Source organism: Solenopsis invicta, chromosome 5 (assembly GCF_016802725.1).
Source record: "Solenopsis invicta isolate M01_SB chromosome 5, UNIL_Sinv_3.0, whole genome shotgun sequence".
Classification (NCBI taxonomy): domain Eukaryota; kingdom Metazoa; phylum Arthropoda; class Insecta; order Hymenoptera; family Formicidae; genus Solenopsis; species Solenopsis invicta.
In genome coordinates, this window is record NC_052668.1 from 6,408,766 (window position 1) to 6,425,679 (window position 16,914).

Below are 16,914 nucleotides of genomic sequence, written 5' to 3' on the forward strand. Positions count from 1 at the left end.
CACATTACACTCAAATTTTTCATAGATAAAAAATATCTATTAAACAGTTTTTTACTTTCTGATCTAAATTTACTTTTAATGTCAAATATATTTGAACTTTGTATTCAGGTTCTTACTATAATGTAACCTTTTAAAACAGCATAAATCATATTACTTTAAATTGAGAATACTAATATTAATTACATAATATTCATTTCTCATTATATACTAGAATTTTTGCATTACCTTTGAGAAGTTCTTACATATTTCACTTTTTATTTTAATTATGTAGAACTCTTTTATGGTAACATAATAACATAAATAAAAATGTGTTGAATTGCAAACTTGATGTAACATTGTAAAGGCGACTATAAACGTAGTTCATTTTCTTAAAATTATGAAAAAAATAAGGAAAAAAGTAACCTAATCTATAGGAAACTCTCTAGAAGGAACTTGTTCTATATATAAAACTTTACATATTTTACCTTCTACGGTCGCAGCTAGATCTTCGTGCTTGTTTTTATTTGTGTGATTTTATATACCTTCCTCAACTAATTCCTCATTAATAAACAATAAGTTAGAATTCGTGCAAACATATTGCATATAAAATTGTTTTTGTGGATTGTGTATCAATAGATGCAAATGTGCACTTACATTCTAATACTTTCATCAAAATTATATGGAATCTAAGAGAAAAAGGATACTTTGCTGCATTTTTAAATATTATTTTTGTAATGCTTTTTTGAAATTTTTAGTGACTTACGTAAGCCAATAAGATTTCTTGAGATGCTGTCCATTCCAGTCTTGTTCATTATTCATATAAAATTTTATATTATAAAATTTTTATATCATAAAATTTTATATGTATAATGAACGAGACTGGAATGGACAGCATCTCAAGAAATCTTATTGGCTTACGTAATCCACTAAAAATTTCAAAAAAGCATTACAAAAAAAATATATTATAAAATTTATATTATAAAATTTTATATTATAAAATTTTATATTATAAAATTTTATATTTTATAAAATATTAAATTGTTTATAATTATTCAATACAAAATTATTTTTTAAAAAAATTAAGAAATTTAAAAATTCTCTTTTATTATTAAATTAAAATTTCTATGTTCATCTTCATGAACATAGAAAATATTTTTATCATAAAATTTTACAATGATTGTTTTAAAAACGTCAAATTATGTGTTTAAATTGTTATATATCTTGTGTTCAATTTTAATTTAATTAACAATAGAAAAGCAGTTTTGAATTTCTGGACTTTTTTAATTCAAAATTTACGAAAAAGAATTATTTTCATTCTCAGGTTCAAATCTGAAAACTCGAGCATAGTAGTGAACGTTTTTCCACGCATGCTATGCGGCTAACTAAATAATTCTTCTTCCGTAATGTTACTATACGTGCTAGAAAAATTTTATTATTTTCTCGAGAATGTCTAAATAGCCAGTTCCATGGTTTTGCTGTAGTAAATGTATGAGTGAATTCCTTTTATATATATATATAAGACTCTTATTTATCCTGAAGGATTAGTTAGTTTATTTAACTAAATTGTGTTGCTCTGTAAACAAAGTTTTTTTATTAACACCAATTATATTAGCACGATTTACATTATTTACATTATTTACGAATACCCTCACCTGTAAACAAAGAAACGACAATTAAAGTTTATATTTTCTATAACGACGATATAATTTTACAACGACAAAAAAACTTCTCAAATTCTCACTGTCACACGTGTCAGCGATTATCCAGCTGTATCATTTTTCTCTACCGTTCGAAGCGATCTCTATTTTACCTATGCGTGTACGCAAGAGTATTTAAATGAGGAAATATATTTTCTTTACATCTCCCCTTCTGGGGAAGAAAATTTGCAAAAATTTTCATTGTAGCTAAATCTAGTTCAGTCTTTTTCTTCTATGCTTCTTATAGGTACCGGGACTAGCTTTGTGATGTGAAAAAAATTGGATTCTTCCTTCTTGTGATCGATGTTTAATTTGTAGATGGAGTCCGAAATCTTCTCTGTAATCTTGTATGGTCCAATATTTAGTTCGTGCAATTTTTTCCTATTTAATTTATTGCCGTTTTCCACGTATACCATGTCTCCTATTTTATAGTTATAGTTCTTGCGATCTTTGTCAAATAGACTTTTGTTATATGCGTGTGATTTTTTTATATTCTCAATGGCTGTTTCTCGGTCCTTAATCCAGTTTTCTTTTTGTACCTCTTGTTTTAACTTTTTGGTATCAATGTAACATCTGTCCCATATAACAGATATCTTGGAGCGAAACCCGTGACTGTATGCTCAGTATCATTGTATTTATTTACACACTCTTGAGCTATCGTAGTCCATGCTTTCTTATTTCCTCTCTCGTTTATTTTACATCTGATTTTGTTGACTAGTGTCTGGTTCAATCTTTCGTTCAGACCATTGGAGAACGGTGCATTGACTGCTGTGAAAATCATTGTTATTGACTTTTCTTCTAAGAAGTCTTTGACTTCCTTTGAATTGATCCCTGGATATTGATCCGTCAGTAGCATATTAATGTCATCCGTTTTAGTGATTTTCGTAATTAGTTTTACGAAATCCTTTGTACTTTGAGTTTTCGATGTTAAAATAAATGCGAATCTCGTAAAGTGATCTACTAACAGATGCAAATATCTCTTCGTCGATCTTGAGCTCCCGAGTCCACCGATTGTATCTATAGAGACTATTTCAAATGGTTTCGTGGCCGGACCTAAGTGAGACATTAGACCAAGTTTGTCCCGACCTCTGGATTTGTTTTTTATGCAGACCTCACAATTCCGGTAAATTCTTCTTATGTTTCGTGTTAAATTTGTTGATGTATATATGGAGCTTATTTTTTTTGCATTTGTTTTATACCGATGTGACACAACTTGTTGTGTACATCTTTCATTAGTTTCAAAGCTAATTTTTCTGTTAGAATAATTTTTTCTTTTTTTCTAACTCTTTTATAGTACACATTATCCTTTTTTATAAATCTTTTTTTATTTTTCTGAATTTCTTCATTTTTTGTTTGATCTGTTAAGATTTCTTTCAATGTTATTGAATTTACAACTTTTAATTGTTCATCTTCATTTTCATTTTCGCTTAAGACCGGATTTCTGCTCAAACAATCCGCTTCTAAATTTTCCTTACCTGGAGCATATTTGATTTTGAAATCATACTGCGAAAGATAGTAAGTTAGATCCCCTAGCTCTTCATCTGTCCTTGATTTTAGGTTCATATTTTCTAGCGGCTTATGGTCTGAGAAAACTGTGAACGATTTATTTATCAGCCAGTATTGCCAGTATTTCACAGCTTCTTTAATTGTTAGGCATTCCAGGTAAATAGCTTTTTTCTTTTTCTGAGCTTCATTTAATTTTTTTGAAAAGTATGCTACAGGCTTCTCTTTCCCATCCGGTTGTACTTGTTTCAGAACTGCTCCTACACCTATCAAGCAAGCGTCTGTATAAATATTTATTGGCAAATCTTGATCAAATATTGCTAGGACTGGTTTTGTGCAAAGCATATGTTTTATTTTCTCAAACGATTTTTGGCATTTCTCTGTCCATGTAAAAATTTGATTTTTTTGTAATAAGTTATGTAAAGGATCTAAAATTATTGCACTGTTTGGTATATATTCGTGATAAAAATTTATCTTCCCTAAAAATTGTCTGATGTTTTTTTGTGTTTTTGGAACTGGGAAATTTTTTATTGCTACTAAGTTGTCCTTTACTGGTTTAATTGAATTATTCTGGATAATGTGACCAAGGTATTTTACTGAGTCCGAGGCAAACGTGCATTTTTTAAATTTTATTCTGAAACCTTCTGTTTTTATAGCTTGTAGCAATTGTGTTAAGTGATTAATGTGTTCTGAGAAAGACTTCGAGAAAATTAAGATGTCGTCTATATAATTTACTGCAAAACTAGTTAATTTATATTTTCTTAATATGTTACTGAGTATTCTCTGGAAGATGGCTGGGGCTGTCTTTAGGCCAAAAGGGAGACATGTCCATTGATAATGCCCCTCCTGCGTTACAAATCCGGTTTTTCTTCTGTCTTCGATTCTCAGAGGGATCGACCAAAAGGCTGAGTTAATATCCAGCGTTGTGAAAAATATGCAGTTTCTTGTTTTTGCCGTCAGGTCCTCCATTAGTGGAAATGGCTGGGCCTGAGGGACAACTATTTTATTTAGGTCCCTAAAATCCACACATAGCCTAGATCTTTTGTTTTCTTCTTTTTTAAGCGCGAGAGTTACTGGTGCCGAAAATGGGCTGTAGGATTCTTCTATAAGATTTTTCTCTAGTAATTTAGATATTTGATCTTCAATTTCTTTTCTGTCCTCCATAGTGCACCTATATGGTCTCTTACTACAGTATGTATCAACTAGTAAGTCTATTCTTGCTTCATAGTTTTGAGCCAATATCGTATTTATCTCTGGCAAATACTGACTTATATATTTCTAATATTCCGTTTATTTTATTTCTTTGATATGGAGTTAAGTGTTCCATATTTATGACAAAATCTTCTTCTTTTATATGCTCATTGAAATTTACTAAAAATTCTTTTGTATTTTTGTTTTCTTTTTTAATATCTGATACCTCAGACCTTATTGCCTCTGAAATTTTCTCTGTTTCATTATTGTTTGTTCTTTTTTCCATATCAATTTTTTGTGTTATATTTAAATTTTTGTCTTGACATAATTTAAATTTTGTTATCATGTCGAGTCCGATTAAAAAGTCATATTTAAAGTTTTCATCGTCAACAATTACCACATTTGTTTTTTCTTCTATGTCAAAGATCTTAATTTTTAGGTTTGTTGAACCACTTGATTTTTTAACACCATTAATTGTCATCAAATTTTCATTATTAAGGTTATTGTCTTCTTGTTTCAATCTTAGTAGTTTATAATTGATTATAGAAACATTGGATCCTGAATCGTATATTCCAAATATTGTCCACTTATCATTTATCTGTAATTTGATTTTTATTAATGGTGTTATTGGTCGTTTTTTTGATCCGTGTTATTTAATTCTGCCTCTATTTTCGAATTATTAACATGTTTTATCGAAATGTTCTGTCCTTGATCATGTTTTTTTTGTTTATACCAGCATTTTTCCTCCGGATGATAACGATTGGTTTTTCCTAGTTTCTCACAATTTTTACACGGTTTATGTTCTTCATTGTCTTTCCTTGTATTTATTGTGTCACTTCTTTCTGTAAAGACTTTTTTTTTATTAACTATGTGCTCATATTTGCTAATTTCATTATGCAGATCTGTTGTATCTTTCAATGCTTCTCTATCAATTTTGTTGATTATTACCTGTGGTAATCCAGCTGCAATAAGATCTATTAATGTTCCTGCATCTATAGAATTTCTCATATCTAACAATAGTTTTTCTTTTCTTATCGCATAGTCAAGTAGTGATCCTTCCTTATATTTAAATAATAGTACGTATATCACTGGACTCCAACCTTTATTAGCAAATGTCTCGCAGAATTTTTGTTTCCACACTGACCACTCTGAGTTTAGAGATAATTTTATTATCATAGAGCTGTACCAGTCTGTAGTTGACTTATCCATGAAGAGTCTAAAAATTTCAATTTTTTTTTCATCCCTGGTTATATCAAAGCGTAAACACTCTTTTTCAAATATCTCCATCCACTGATTTGCATTAGTATTTTTGCTTGTAAATTTTTCTATTATGAATTGTTGTGAAATTTTCTGTAAATTTTCTTGCTTAGCCGTTTGAGTATTTTCTATTAATTTTTCTAAAAGTTTGTTCAAGGTGCTGCTTTCTTCTTGTGTTTTAGCTGTTCCAAGTTCCTCAGTGACTTCTTCTAAAAATTCCTCTTCAAATTTCATGTTCCCCATTTGATCCATATAAATTTTAGCTAAATCGTCAGTTAATTCTAACCAAACCTTTCTAAATTGATATCTTTTCTTTAAGCTTTTTTTTATCATATCATATGTAGTTGTTCTTATTATTTCTTTATGATTACCTGCTGCTTGATATTCCTCTGGTATTAAGAACGTTCTATCGTCCTCAGTAGTAATTGAGGTTATGCAGATAATATTTGACTTGCCATCATTCCCTGGCTTCACTTTGAACTCAAATTGTAGCTTCTTCATATTTTCCATTTGATAAACAAAATTGTCGTTTTATAAGACTCTTATTTATCCTGAAGGATTAGTTAGTTTATTTAACTAAATTGTGTTGCTCTGTAAACAAAGTTTTTTTATTAACACCAATTATATTAGCACAATTTACATTATTTACATTATTTACGAATACCCTCACCTGTAAACAAAGAAACGACAATTAAAGTTTATATTTTCTATAACAACGATATAATTTTACAACGACAAAAAAACTTCTCAAATTCTCACTGTCACACGTGTCAGCGGTTATCCAGCTGTATCATTTTTCTCTACCGTTCGAAGCGATCTCTATTTTACCTACGCAAGAGTATTTAAATGAGGAAATATATTTTCTTTACATATATATATATATATATATATATATATGTATACAGGGTGATTCAAAATAACCTATTGCTCCCAAAGCTGGCATATTCGTAATCGAATTCTGAGACGATTTTTCCTTTTACAAAGATTTGTCCGGAACTTAGTTTTCAAGTTACAATAAAAATTAGTTAGCGTATGACGGGTCGGATACAAATCGTAGACAGGGACAACGCGACTCACTGTTACACGCGGGTGTTTCCGTGGGGCACCTTCTGCGCTCAAATGACTGACAAAAGTACATGGACAGCACATTCCTATTTAAACTTTCTCTTTCTCCCTCTCTCTCTTTTTCTCTCTCTCTCTCTCTCTCTCTCTCTCTCTCTCTCTGGTGAGTACAGCTTCAACGCGCTTCTTCTTTGCTCCTGTATCTCCGAGACTTTGCTGCCGCTTTCTGCCCTGCGGGGCCACTTGTTGCAGATCCATCGGTCAAGAGCTTTTTGCTTGACGCCTACTCCTAAGGTGAGCGCTTCCTGAACTGTCACGGCTTTTCTTTTACGGCTTTTCACCTGTCACCGCCGCTTAGCCTCACATTTTGGACCGGCTCACTAGTGCTAGTTTCCACCGTCAGCTATTCGAGTCCGTTCTTGCGCGCCGCACTCTGCCTGTCTGCGCGCGCCGCTCTAAGGTTTGTTCATATCCGACGCGCTTGTCTGCGCGCGTCGCCATTGGTCCGAACGTAAGTTGTCCGCCAATCAGCTTCTCTTCGCCATGCCGCTTGCTTGCACTAGTTGTAAGCGTTTCATCTCCGCTTCTGATGCCCTGTGCTGCGACCGCAACCCAAAGCACATCTTCCACGAGGACTGCGCGCATGGTCTGCTTGATTCCGAGTCGGGGTCTTTCGACCCCTCGGTGTTCCCCTGCCTCACATGCTGCGGGCAGGGCCTCCCTGGATGCCTGTTGGACTCTTATGGTCCCGTGGCGATTGGCGATGGCGCGGCGGCGGCTGCGTCCGCTCACCCGGACCCCGTGAGGGACTTTCTCGCCATGATGCTGGCCAAGATCGAGGGCATTGAATGCCAGCTGCGGGATCTGCCTGCGATGCGAGATCGCCTGGGGGAGCTTTCCGCCATGAGGGCGCAATTGGCCTCCCTAGAGCGCGGCGTCCAGCAATCCCTTAGAAGCCGCCATAGAAGCTAGGACGGAGGAACTGGCGGCGTCCGTGCGCCTGGTCGACGAGAGACAAGCCGACCTCGATGCCCGCGTCCGTGTCTTGAAGGCGCTGCCTTCTGGCGGTGCGTGCGCCCCATCGAGCGATATCGAGGAGCGGCTGGACGCACTTGAGCGTGCCAAGCTCAACAGCAAACTCATTCTCTTCGGAGTGAAGGAGCTCCCCGCTGAGGATACCTGCGCTGTTGTTGCGGGCGTTGCCGCTGCGCTCGGGGTCGCCGCCTCTCCCGGTGCGTTGTCTTGCTCGCGCATCCCATTTAAGGGGGATCGTCCGCGACCTATTATTGTCAGATTTCCTTCCAATGAGATGTGCAATCGGTGGATTGATGGGAAGAGGACCAAGGGTGTCCTCAAGGGCGCTGAGGTGTCGGCTGAGCTTCCCGGATCAAGAATCGAGGTCAACGAGAGGCTGACATCAACTACTAGGAATAATTTCAGCGAAGCGAGGCGTGCTGTGCAGGATGGCAAACTACATCGCGCCTGGGTCCGCAACGGCCTGGTCTTCGTCAGGCGTCACGCCGACACTTCGCCCATTAGGATTCGTGATCGCGAGCATCTCAACGGTCTGACGGCTGGTCCCCCGCCTCCGGTCGCCGCCTCGTGCGCTGCATCGGGCGCTGTGGCCGCGGCGACTTCTTCATCTGTGGCGTTTGGGCCCCGTCCGCGGCGGGCGTCCGCTGTCAGGCTCCGTGCGCCCGCGGCTGCCTCTGGCAGCGCGTCCGGGACCGCCTGTAGAACTGCCACCCAACCTTCTGCTCGCAGGACCTGACGCGCATCAGCCGCTGCGGTTGACGGTCCTCTCCGGCTCTGTCACATTAACTGTCAGTCCCTTCTCCTCCACTTTAGCGACTTCCTGAATTACTTCTCGCCTAATCAGTATGACATTATCGCCATGTCGGAGACGTGGCTTAAGCCCCCTGCTTTGGACAATCTAGTTCGCCCGGTTTCTCGCTCCTGCGAGTTGACAGGGGAGGAGGGGGAGGGGGAATTGGCGTTTACGTGCGCGACGGATTTTCGGCGTGCGTGCTGGCATCCTCGCCCACGCATTACTACGGCCAGCCCGAATACTTGCTGGTCCGTATCTCCGCTGCGGGACAGCGGCCATTCTTGTTAGCCATTGTCTATCGACCGCCTAAGCTGGGCTACATCGTCAACTTTCGGCAGGATTTTGAAAGATTTCTCCCATCCTTCCCAGCCGCGGTCGTGATTGGCAACTTCAATATAGACTTAAACCGACGTTCTTTTGATGCCGACTCCCTGCATGACTTCTGCGAAAGCAATCACCTTTTCATAGTCCCATACGCCACTACTCATCATACTGCCACGTCGCACATACGGATAGACCATTGCTTTGTTAGCAATTGGTCGTTTTGTCGCACTTTCAGTGTGCCCTCTCTTTTCTGTCCTGTCACGACTTGATCGGAGTCACCCTGGATTGCAACTTTAACAGACTCCCGCCTCGTGTTATTTCGGTTCGCGATCTCTCAAAACTGAACCCCGTGACGTTACTTGGCTTCCTGGGTGCCCTCGACTGGGCCTCTTTCTACCAGTCTAATGAACTAGACGACATGACTGCCACCCTTGCTCCGCTTTACTCCATCCGCACTAGAAGACCTCCGGCCCCCTGGATCGATCAGAACATTCGGTTTATGATGCGCGCCAGGGACTTTGCCAGGAGAGTACACCGTCGGCATCCTTCACCCGTCAATCTCGCTAATTTCCGCTCTTTGCGTAATAGAGTGAGCGCTCTCTAGGACGCCGCCAGGAACGCCGGCGCTTGAATGCCGCAGCCTTTCCTACACGGCTATGGTCTGAGCTTCGGTCGCTCGGCCTGGCCAGGCCGCGATCCTCTGCCTTGCCTCCTGACCTCTCCCTTGATCAGCTTAATTCCTTCTTCTCCTCTCCCTGCCTCTCTCTTTTCCTTTTTCTTACCCCCCTCCTCCTCTCTCTTCTGCATCCCTCCCCCCTCTCTCCCTGGTTCTCTTCTCTCTTCATCTGCCGCCTTATCCGATCCGTCTTCTTTTTACTTCCTACACATTACTCCTGACACTCTCCTGAGGGCGCTCATCCGGTGCTCATCCAATGCCGCCGAACCCGACAACCTCAGTCGGCATTTTATCCTCGACTCTCTCCCCATCATTTTCCACCCTATCCTCGAACTTCTAAATCTCTCACTCAATTCCTCTACTTTCCCCTCGTCGTGGAAGCGCTCTCACGTCATTCCTCTTCCCAAAGTCACAGCTCCTTCCTCCCCCTCCGAATATCGGCCTATTTCTCTCCTATGCTTCCTTTCCAAGGTCCTGGAGTGCATCGTCTTCGACCAGCTGTCCTTTCATCTTTCGTCTCTCTATCTCCTTGATCCCCTTCAGTCCGTCTTCCGTCGCGACTGCAGCACTCAAACTGCCTTGGTTAAACTGGCGGATGATGTTAGGCAAGCGGTTGACCTTAGAAGAGTAACTCTTCTTATCCTGTTTGACTTTTCTAAGGCCTTCGACTCCGTCAGTCATGATTTACTCATGCGTAAACTCTCGCATTTCTGTATCTCTCCACCGGTCATCCGCTGGTTCGAATCTTATCTTTCCGGCAGAAGTCATCGCGTCCGTGGACGCGACGGTTTCTTATCTTGGTCTTCTATCCGGGTCGGCGTCCCTCAGGGCTCTGTTCTCGGTCCCCTACTCTTTGCTCTCTACATCAATGACTTACGATTCGTTATCCGCCACAGTCGACATATTCTTTACGCTGACGTTTTTTGCAAATCTATGTCGACTTTCCTCCTGCAGACCATGAGCACGCACTTGATAGGATCAGGGAGGACATCTCTGCGGTTAAGCGATGGGCGCGCGTCAACTGTCTTACACTAAATACCAAGAAAACCGTGGCTACTCTCTTGGGCAGCGCCCGCTATGTTAACAACATCTGCGCGAATAACGAGATAGTCCTTGAACTCAATAATACTCCTATTAAAGTCACTGACCGGGTGATCAATCTTGGCCTGACCTTCACCAGCTCGCTCAGCTGGAATAAACATGTTAAATCCGTATCCCAGCACATGAACGGCGTTCTCTGGTGTCTTAAATATTTTAGGCACTCTCTCTCGCGCCCCCTGAGCGTTCGTCTTGTGTCCTCTCTGATCTTCCCCTTCTTCGACTACTGCGCTGCCGTTCTGACTGACCTCACTGGGCAGTTTCGTCTCAAACTCAGGTAATTGCTGAACGCTTGCGTAATATTCATTTTTGACCTTCGCTGGGACGATCATGTCTCCCCCTATTATACCCAGCTTGGCTGGCTGCAAGCGGACGATAGACGATCTTACCTATTTGGATGCTTCATCTACTCTATCATCCGTAGTGACACCCCGTCTTACCTGGCCTCCAAGCTCTCCTCCTGTTCTAGACCCAGAGCCACCTCTAGAGCTTCCCCATTGGACCTGGCCATTCCTTGATGTCGCACCTCCACTTATCAACGATCCTTCGCTGTGGCTGCGCCCACATTCTGGAACTTACTCCCGGTCTCTATTCGCAACGCCGAGACCATCCACACCTTCAGACGCGGTCTCCTCCTTTTCCTGCAGCAGCGGAGTGCCTCTCCGTCCCTGGCCTAGCGGGACGCGCACTTTTTCTCACGCTTATTATTTTTAGCATTATTTGTACTACATTTAGCGTTATCCGTATTTTTCTCTTTTTTTTGCGCTACATATTTAATCATTTTTATTCTTAGTTCTTTGTATTCCTTGCGTTAATTCTATTTACTCATGTTATACGTTATACTCATTCTCCGTCATTTGTATTTGCATTACTTGAGCTTTTCCTTTTTTTTGTTTTTTTGCGTCACTTTTATTTATTTATTTTTTTTAAATTCTACTCTGATATTGCGGCTCTAATTGTTTACCTGCGTTATTGTTATGTTATATTTATTCTATTCTATTTTATTTTATTTTATTTTCTACTTACGCTTGCGATTTGCCTGTTTCTTATCTTACGTTTATACTTCGCTGTCTCTGTTTAATTTAGCTTCTATACTGTCACTAGGCTATTTTGTCTTTAGTTTGTAAGTGCTTTGTTCTTTTCTTTTTGCTGCTCACCTGTGTCCTTAGAGGGCGTGCCCTAGGGCTAATAAAACGCACATTCATTCATTCATTCTCTCTCTCTCTCTCTCTCTCTCTCTCTCTCTCTCTCTGTTACTTTAATTATGTTACATTTAAGTCTTCAAATTTCGATCTGTCATCCGGCCGTTAAATATCGGGATGATCGTGAAATCTTCAAGTTTACATTATTATAATAAATGTACGTACGGCCGCAAATAATAAAATTTAATGCAAATTAAATTACTTAAATGTGCACTTGCAAGTTAAAAGTAGCAGTTTTAAAACGCACAAGAAGGGAAGAAACGAGAGAGAGAGAGAGACAGAGTGAGTGAGTGAGTGAGAGTGAGAGAGAGAGGGACGGGGGAAGAAGGGGGCTTCAAACAAATTTAAGCCCGTTTACTCACGCACACGGCGATCAGCTTATTGTTTCCATGATGTGACAGTTCAATTTAAATTTATCCTTTATCCAGATTTATCCCTTAAAGTTGTTTTACCACATTTCACCACATTTATACTATTTACTCTGCACTTGATTGATAAACGCGGGACTACGCGACGAACCGATCAATCGACTTTATTAATTACTATTAATCACTACTCTAATCACTACAATCATTCAATGCGTTAAAATTACTCAAAGAAACACGTGTTTACGTTACAATAACACAACACATGTTCACTCGACGATATCAAGCAGTCGGCTGGATGTTATTGGTCATGTCGTTATAAGAGTGTCGAACGATTGGTTAAAGCCATAAGTCAAAACGCAGCAATTTAAAATAAAATATTAATTAATACAATTTACATCAATACAATTTATCAAAAAAAAATGTTGCAAATGCATGTTTATCATTATTTGTTAAAAATTGAATGATCCATAAGTGACTCTTTATCAAAATAATTGTTATTTATTCAAAATGATTGTTATTTATTCAAGAAATTATTTCATCAAAATTAATTTATTCTAAATATTTTTTTTTGTTTTTTATTTTGTATTATTTGCAAAAACTGAAAATATTCCTCGAAATGAAATCTTTGGGTGCCCTGAAAAGGGCAGATTATCCATTGCTGCAAGGAGATTTCAAGAATTATATCCTTGAAGTTTTCTTCATAATAAATGTTCAAAGTGGCTACCATCTATTGTAATGCAGGCTTTCATGCATCGTAATAAATTTATTTGCATCTTCTCCAGAATGTCATCGTCGATACTCCAAATGACATGATGCAGCTTGTCATTTAAATCTTTGACGTCTTCGGGAAGCTTTCGGTAAATAATTTTTTTACAGTATCTCCACAGGAAAAAATCCAACGAATTGAGATCCGGAGATCTTGCGAGCCAACATATTGGGCCGTAACGGCCCATCCAACGGCCAAGAAATTGTGAATTTAAGTAATTTGTTACTATTCTGGCATTATGTGGTTCAGCGCCATTTTGTTGTAATCTAATTTTATTCCTGTTTGCTAACGGAATTTCTTCTAAAAAGTCTGGAATATTTTCATATAAAAGTTCCATGTACGACGCACTATTTAAAATGTCGGGCAGAATTACTGGACCCAATATGTTTGTGCCCTTGATTCGTGCCCATACGTTTAATTTCTATCGTGTTTGGAAATTTCTGGCACGAGTTACTTGAGGATTCTCGTCACTCCACATATGCATATTGTGAGAGTTAAAAATTCCTTCTTGTGTAAACAGCGATTTGTCGCTGAATATCACACGAGAAGGAAATTTCTGATTCTCATCTATTCTTCTTAAAAAATTTTCGCAAAATGTTGTTCTTTGTAGATAATCCTCCTCTCGTAATTCTTGCAAGCGAGGATAGTGATAAGCATGCAATTTTTCTTTTTTCAGAATTCTTTGGACTGTAGAGTAAGGTAGATCGTGTTCCTGAGCAATGACCCGAACACTTGTTTCAGGCTCTTGTTCGACAGCACGAAAGACTCTCTCTACACTTCGCAAATTTCTTTCGTTGCGATGTCTACTGAATTTTTTTTTTCGGTAAGATACTTTTGGTCTCGAACAACCGTTGAGATGCTCCCATTATAATGACCGCCGTCGGATGTCTTGCTCTATTCTGATACAATTCTTGATATCTCTTTGCACTAACGTAGGTTTGCCCTGGCACTCACCATAGCCATCAGCACTCTTTGTTCGTGTATGCTGCCATATCGTGTATCATCCTGACGATGGATCTAACGATCGAGGCATTGATGAGAGCATCGGTCGGTGCATCCTATTTAACGATCTTCGCGGGAGGTCGATTCCTCCCACCGCACCTCCCCCGTCGAATATTGTCGCGTGTCGCGGGTGACGTATCACACAATGTTTTGATTCGACGGGGGAGGTGCGGTGGGAGGAATCAACCTCCCGCTAAGACCGTTATATAGGATGCAGCGATCGATGTTCTCATCAATGCTTCAATCGTTAAATCCATCGTCAGGATGATACACGATATGGTAGCATACACAAAGAGTACTACGATATACTGATGGCACTTGGTGAATGCCAGGGCAAACCCTACGTTGGTGCAAAGAGATATCAAGAATTGTATCAGAATAGAGCAAGACATCCGACGGCGGTCATTATAATGGGAGCATCTCAACGGTTGTTCGAGACAGGAAGTGTCTTACTAAAAAAAAAAATAATTGCGGTAGACATCGCAACGAAAGGAATTTTCGAAGTGTAGAGAGAGTCCTTCATGCTGTCGAACAAGAACCTGAAACAAGTGTTCGGGTCATTGCTCGGGAACACAATCTACCTTACTCTACAGTCTAAAAAATTCTGAAAAAAAAAAATTGCACGCTTATCACTATCCACGCGTGCAAGAATTACGAGAGGAAGATTATCTACAAAGAACAACATTTTGCGAAAATTTTTTAAGAAGAGTAGACGAGGATCAGGAACTTCCTTTTCGTGTGATATTCAGCGACGAATCGCTGAATAACTCGAGCCAGAAATTTCCAAACACGATAAAAATTAAACGTATGGGCAGGAACATATTGGGTCCAGTAATTCTGCCTCACATTTTAAATGGCGCGTCGCATATGGAACTTTTATCTGAAAATATTCCAGACTTTTTAGAAGAAATTCCGTTAGCAAACAGGAATAAAATTAGATTCCAACAAGATGGCGCTGGACCACATAATGCCAGAATAGTAATAAATTACTTAAATGCACAATTTCCTGGCCGTTGGATGGGCCGTTACGGCCCAATACGTTGGCTCGCAAAATCCCCGGACCTTAATCCGTTGGATTTTTTCCTGTGGGGATACTGTAAAAAAATTATTTACAGAAAGCTTCTCAAAGACGTCGAGGATTTAAATGACAAGCTGCATCATGCCACTTAGAGTATCGACGATGACATTCTGGAGAAGATGCAAATAAATTTATTATGACGCATGAGAGCCTGCATTACAATGGACGGTGGCCACTTTGAACATTTATTATGAAGAAAATTTCAAGGATATAATTCTTGAAATCTCCTTGCAGCAATGGATAATCTGCCCTTTTCAAGGCAACCAAAAATTTTATTTCGAGGAATATTTTTAACTTTTGCAAATAAAAAAAATAGAAAACAAAAAAAAATTTAGAAAAAATTGATTTTGATACATTAATTTCTTGAATAAATAACAATCATTTTGAATAAATAACAATTATCTTGATAATAGTTATTTATGGATCATACAATTTTTAACAAATAATGATAAACATGTATTTGCAACATTTTTCTGATAAATTGTATTAATGTAAATCGTATTAATCAATATTTTCATTTTAAATTGCCACGTTTTGACTTACGGCTTTAACCAATCGTTCGACACTCTTATAACGACATAACCAATAACATCCAGCCGACTGCTTGATATCGTCGAGTGAACACGTGTTGTGTGATCGTAACGTAAACACGTATTTCTTCGAGTAATTTTAACGCATCGAATGATTGTAGTGATTAGAGTAGTGATTAATAGTAATTTATAAAGTCGATTGATCGGTTCATCGCGTAGTTCCGCGTTTATCGATCAAGTGCAGAGTAAATGGTATAAATGTGGTGAAATGTGGTAAAACAACTTCGAGGGATAGATCTGGATAAAGGACAAATTTAAATTGAACTGTCGCATCATGGAAACAATAAGCTGATCGCCGTGTGCGTGAGTAAACGTGCTTGTTTGAAGCCTCCTTATTCCTCCGTCTCTCTCTCTCTCTCTCTCTCTCTCTCTCCTTTCTTCCCTTCTTGTGCGTTTTAAAAGTGCTACTTTTAACTTACAAGTGCACATTTAAGTAATCTAATTTGCATTAAATTTTATTATTCGCGGGCGTATGTACATTCATTATAATAATGTAAACTTGAAGATTTTATAATCATCCCGATATTTGACGGCCGGATGACGGAGATCGATATTTGACAAGTTAAATGTGGCATAATTAAAGTGACAAAGAAAGAGAAAGAGAGAGAGAGAGAAAAAGAGAGAGAAAGTTTAAATAGGACAATAAGCTGATCGCCGTATGGGATGGTGCGTGAATAAACGTGCTTAAACTTGTTCAAAAGCCCCCTGTCTCTCTCTCTCTCTCTCTCTCTCTCTCCTTTTTCTTCTCTTCTCATACGTTTTAAACGTGCTACTTTTAACTTGCAAGTGCACATTTAAGTAATCTCATTTGCATTAAATTTTATTATTCGCGGGCGTATGTACATTTATTATAATAACGTAAACTTGAAGATTTCACGATCGTCCCGATATTTGACGGCCGGATGACAGATCAAAATTTGACAAGTTAAATGTAGCATAATTAAAGTAACAGAGAGAGAGAGAGAGAGAGAGAGAGAGAGAGAAAGTTTAAATAGAAATGTGTTGTCTATGTACTTTTGTCAGTCATTTGAGCGCAGAAGGTGCCCCACGGAAACACCCGCGTGTAATAGTGAGTCGCGCCACCCCTGTCTACCACTTGTATCCGACCCGTCATACGCTAACTAATTTTTATTGTAACTTGAAAACTAAGCTCCGGACAAATTTTTGCAAAAAGAAAAATCGTCTTAGAATTCGATTACGAATATGCCAGCTTCGGGACCAATAGGTTATTTTGAATCATCCTGTATATACACAGCATACATATAAAAGGAAACGTATATATAGTAATACGTT

At 38.8% G+C, this 16,914-nt stretch overlaps 2 protein-coding genes across 11 annotated transcripts in view; both read right to left on the reverse strand.

The window, feature by feature from the left end:
* Positions 1-16,914, reverse strand: part of LOC105199486 (bone morphogenetic protein 1) — an 899,375-nt gene that overhangs the window by 258,609 nt on the left and 623,852 nt on the right. The window lies entirely within an intron of this gene.
* LOC113003495 (transposon Ty3-I Gag-Pol polyprotein) lies at positions 2,207-6,535 on the reverse strand. Of its 2 annotated transcripts, none has more exons than XM_039450102.1 (2): positions 6,298-6,526; positions 2,207-6,218 (listed from the first exon to the last, which is right to left on the reverse strand). In XM_039450102.1, the coding sequence occupies exon 2, from the start codon at positions 4,341-4,343 to the stop codon at positions 2,850-2,852; it is 1,494 nt and encodes a 497-aa protein (XP_039306036.1). In that variant the 5' UTR covers positions 4,344-6,218; positions 6,298-6,526; the 3' UTR covers positions 2,207-2,849. The 2 variants fall into 2 exon arrangements, with proteins under 2 accessions (XP_039306036.1, XP_025988916.2); XM_026133131.2 differs by having other exon boundaries at positions 2,993-6,218; positions 6,298-6,535.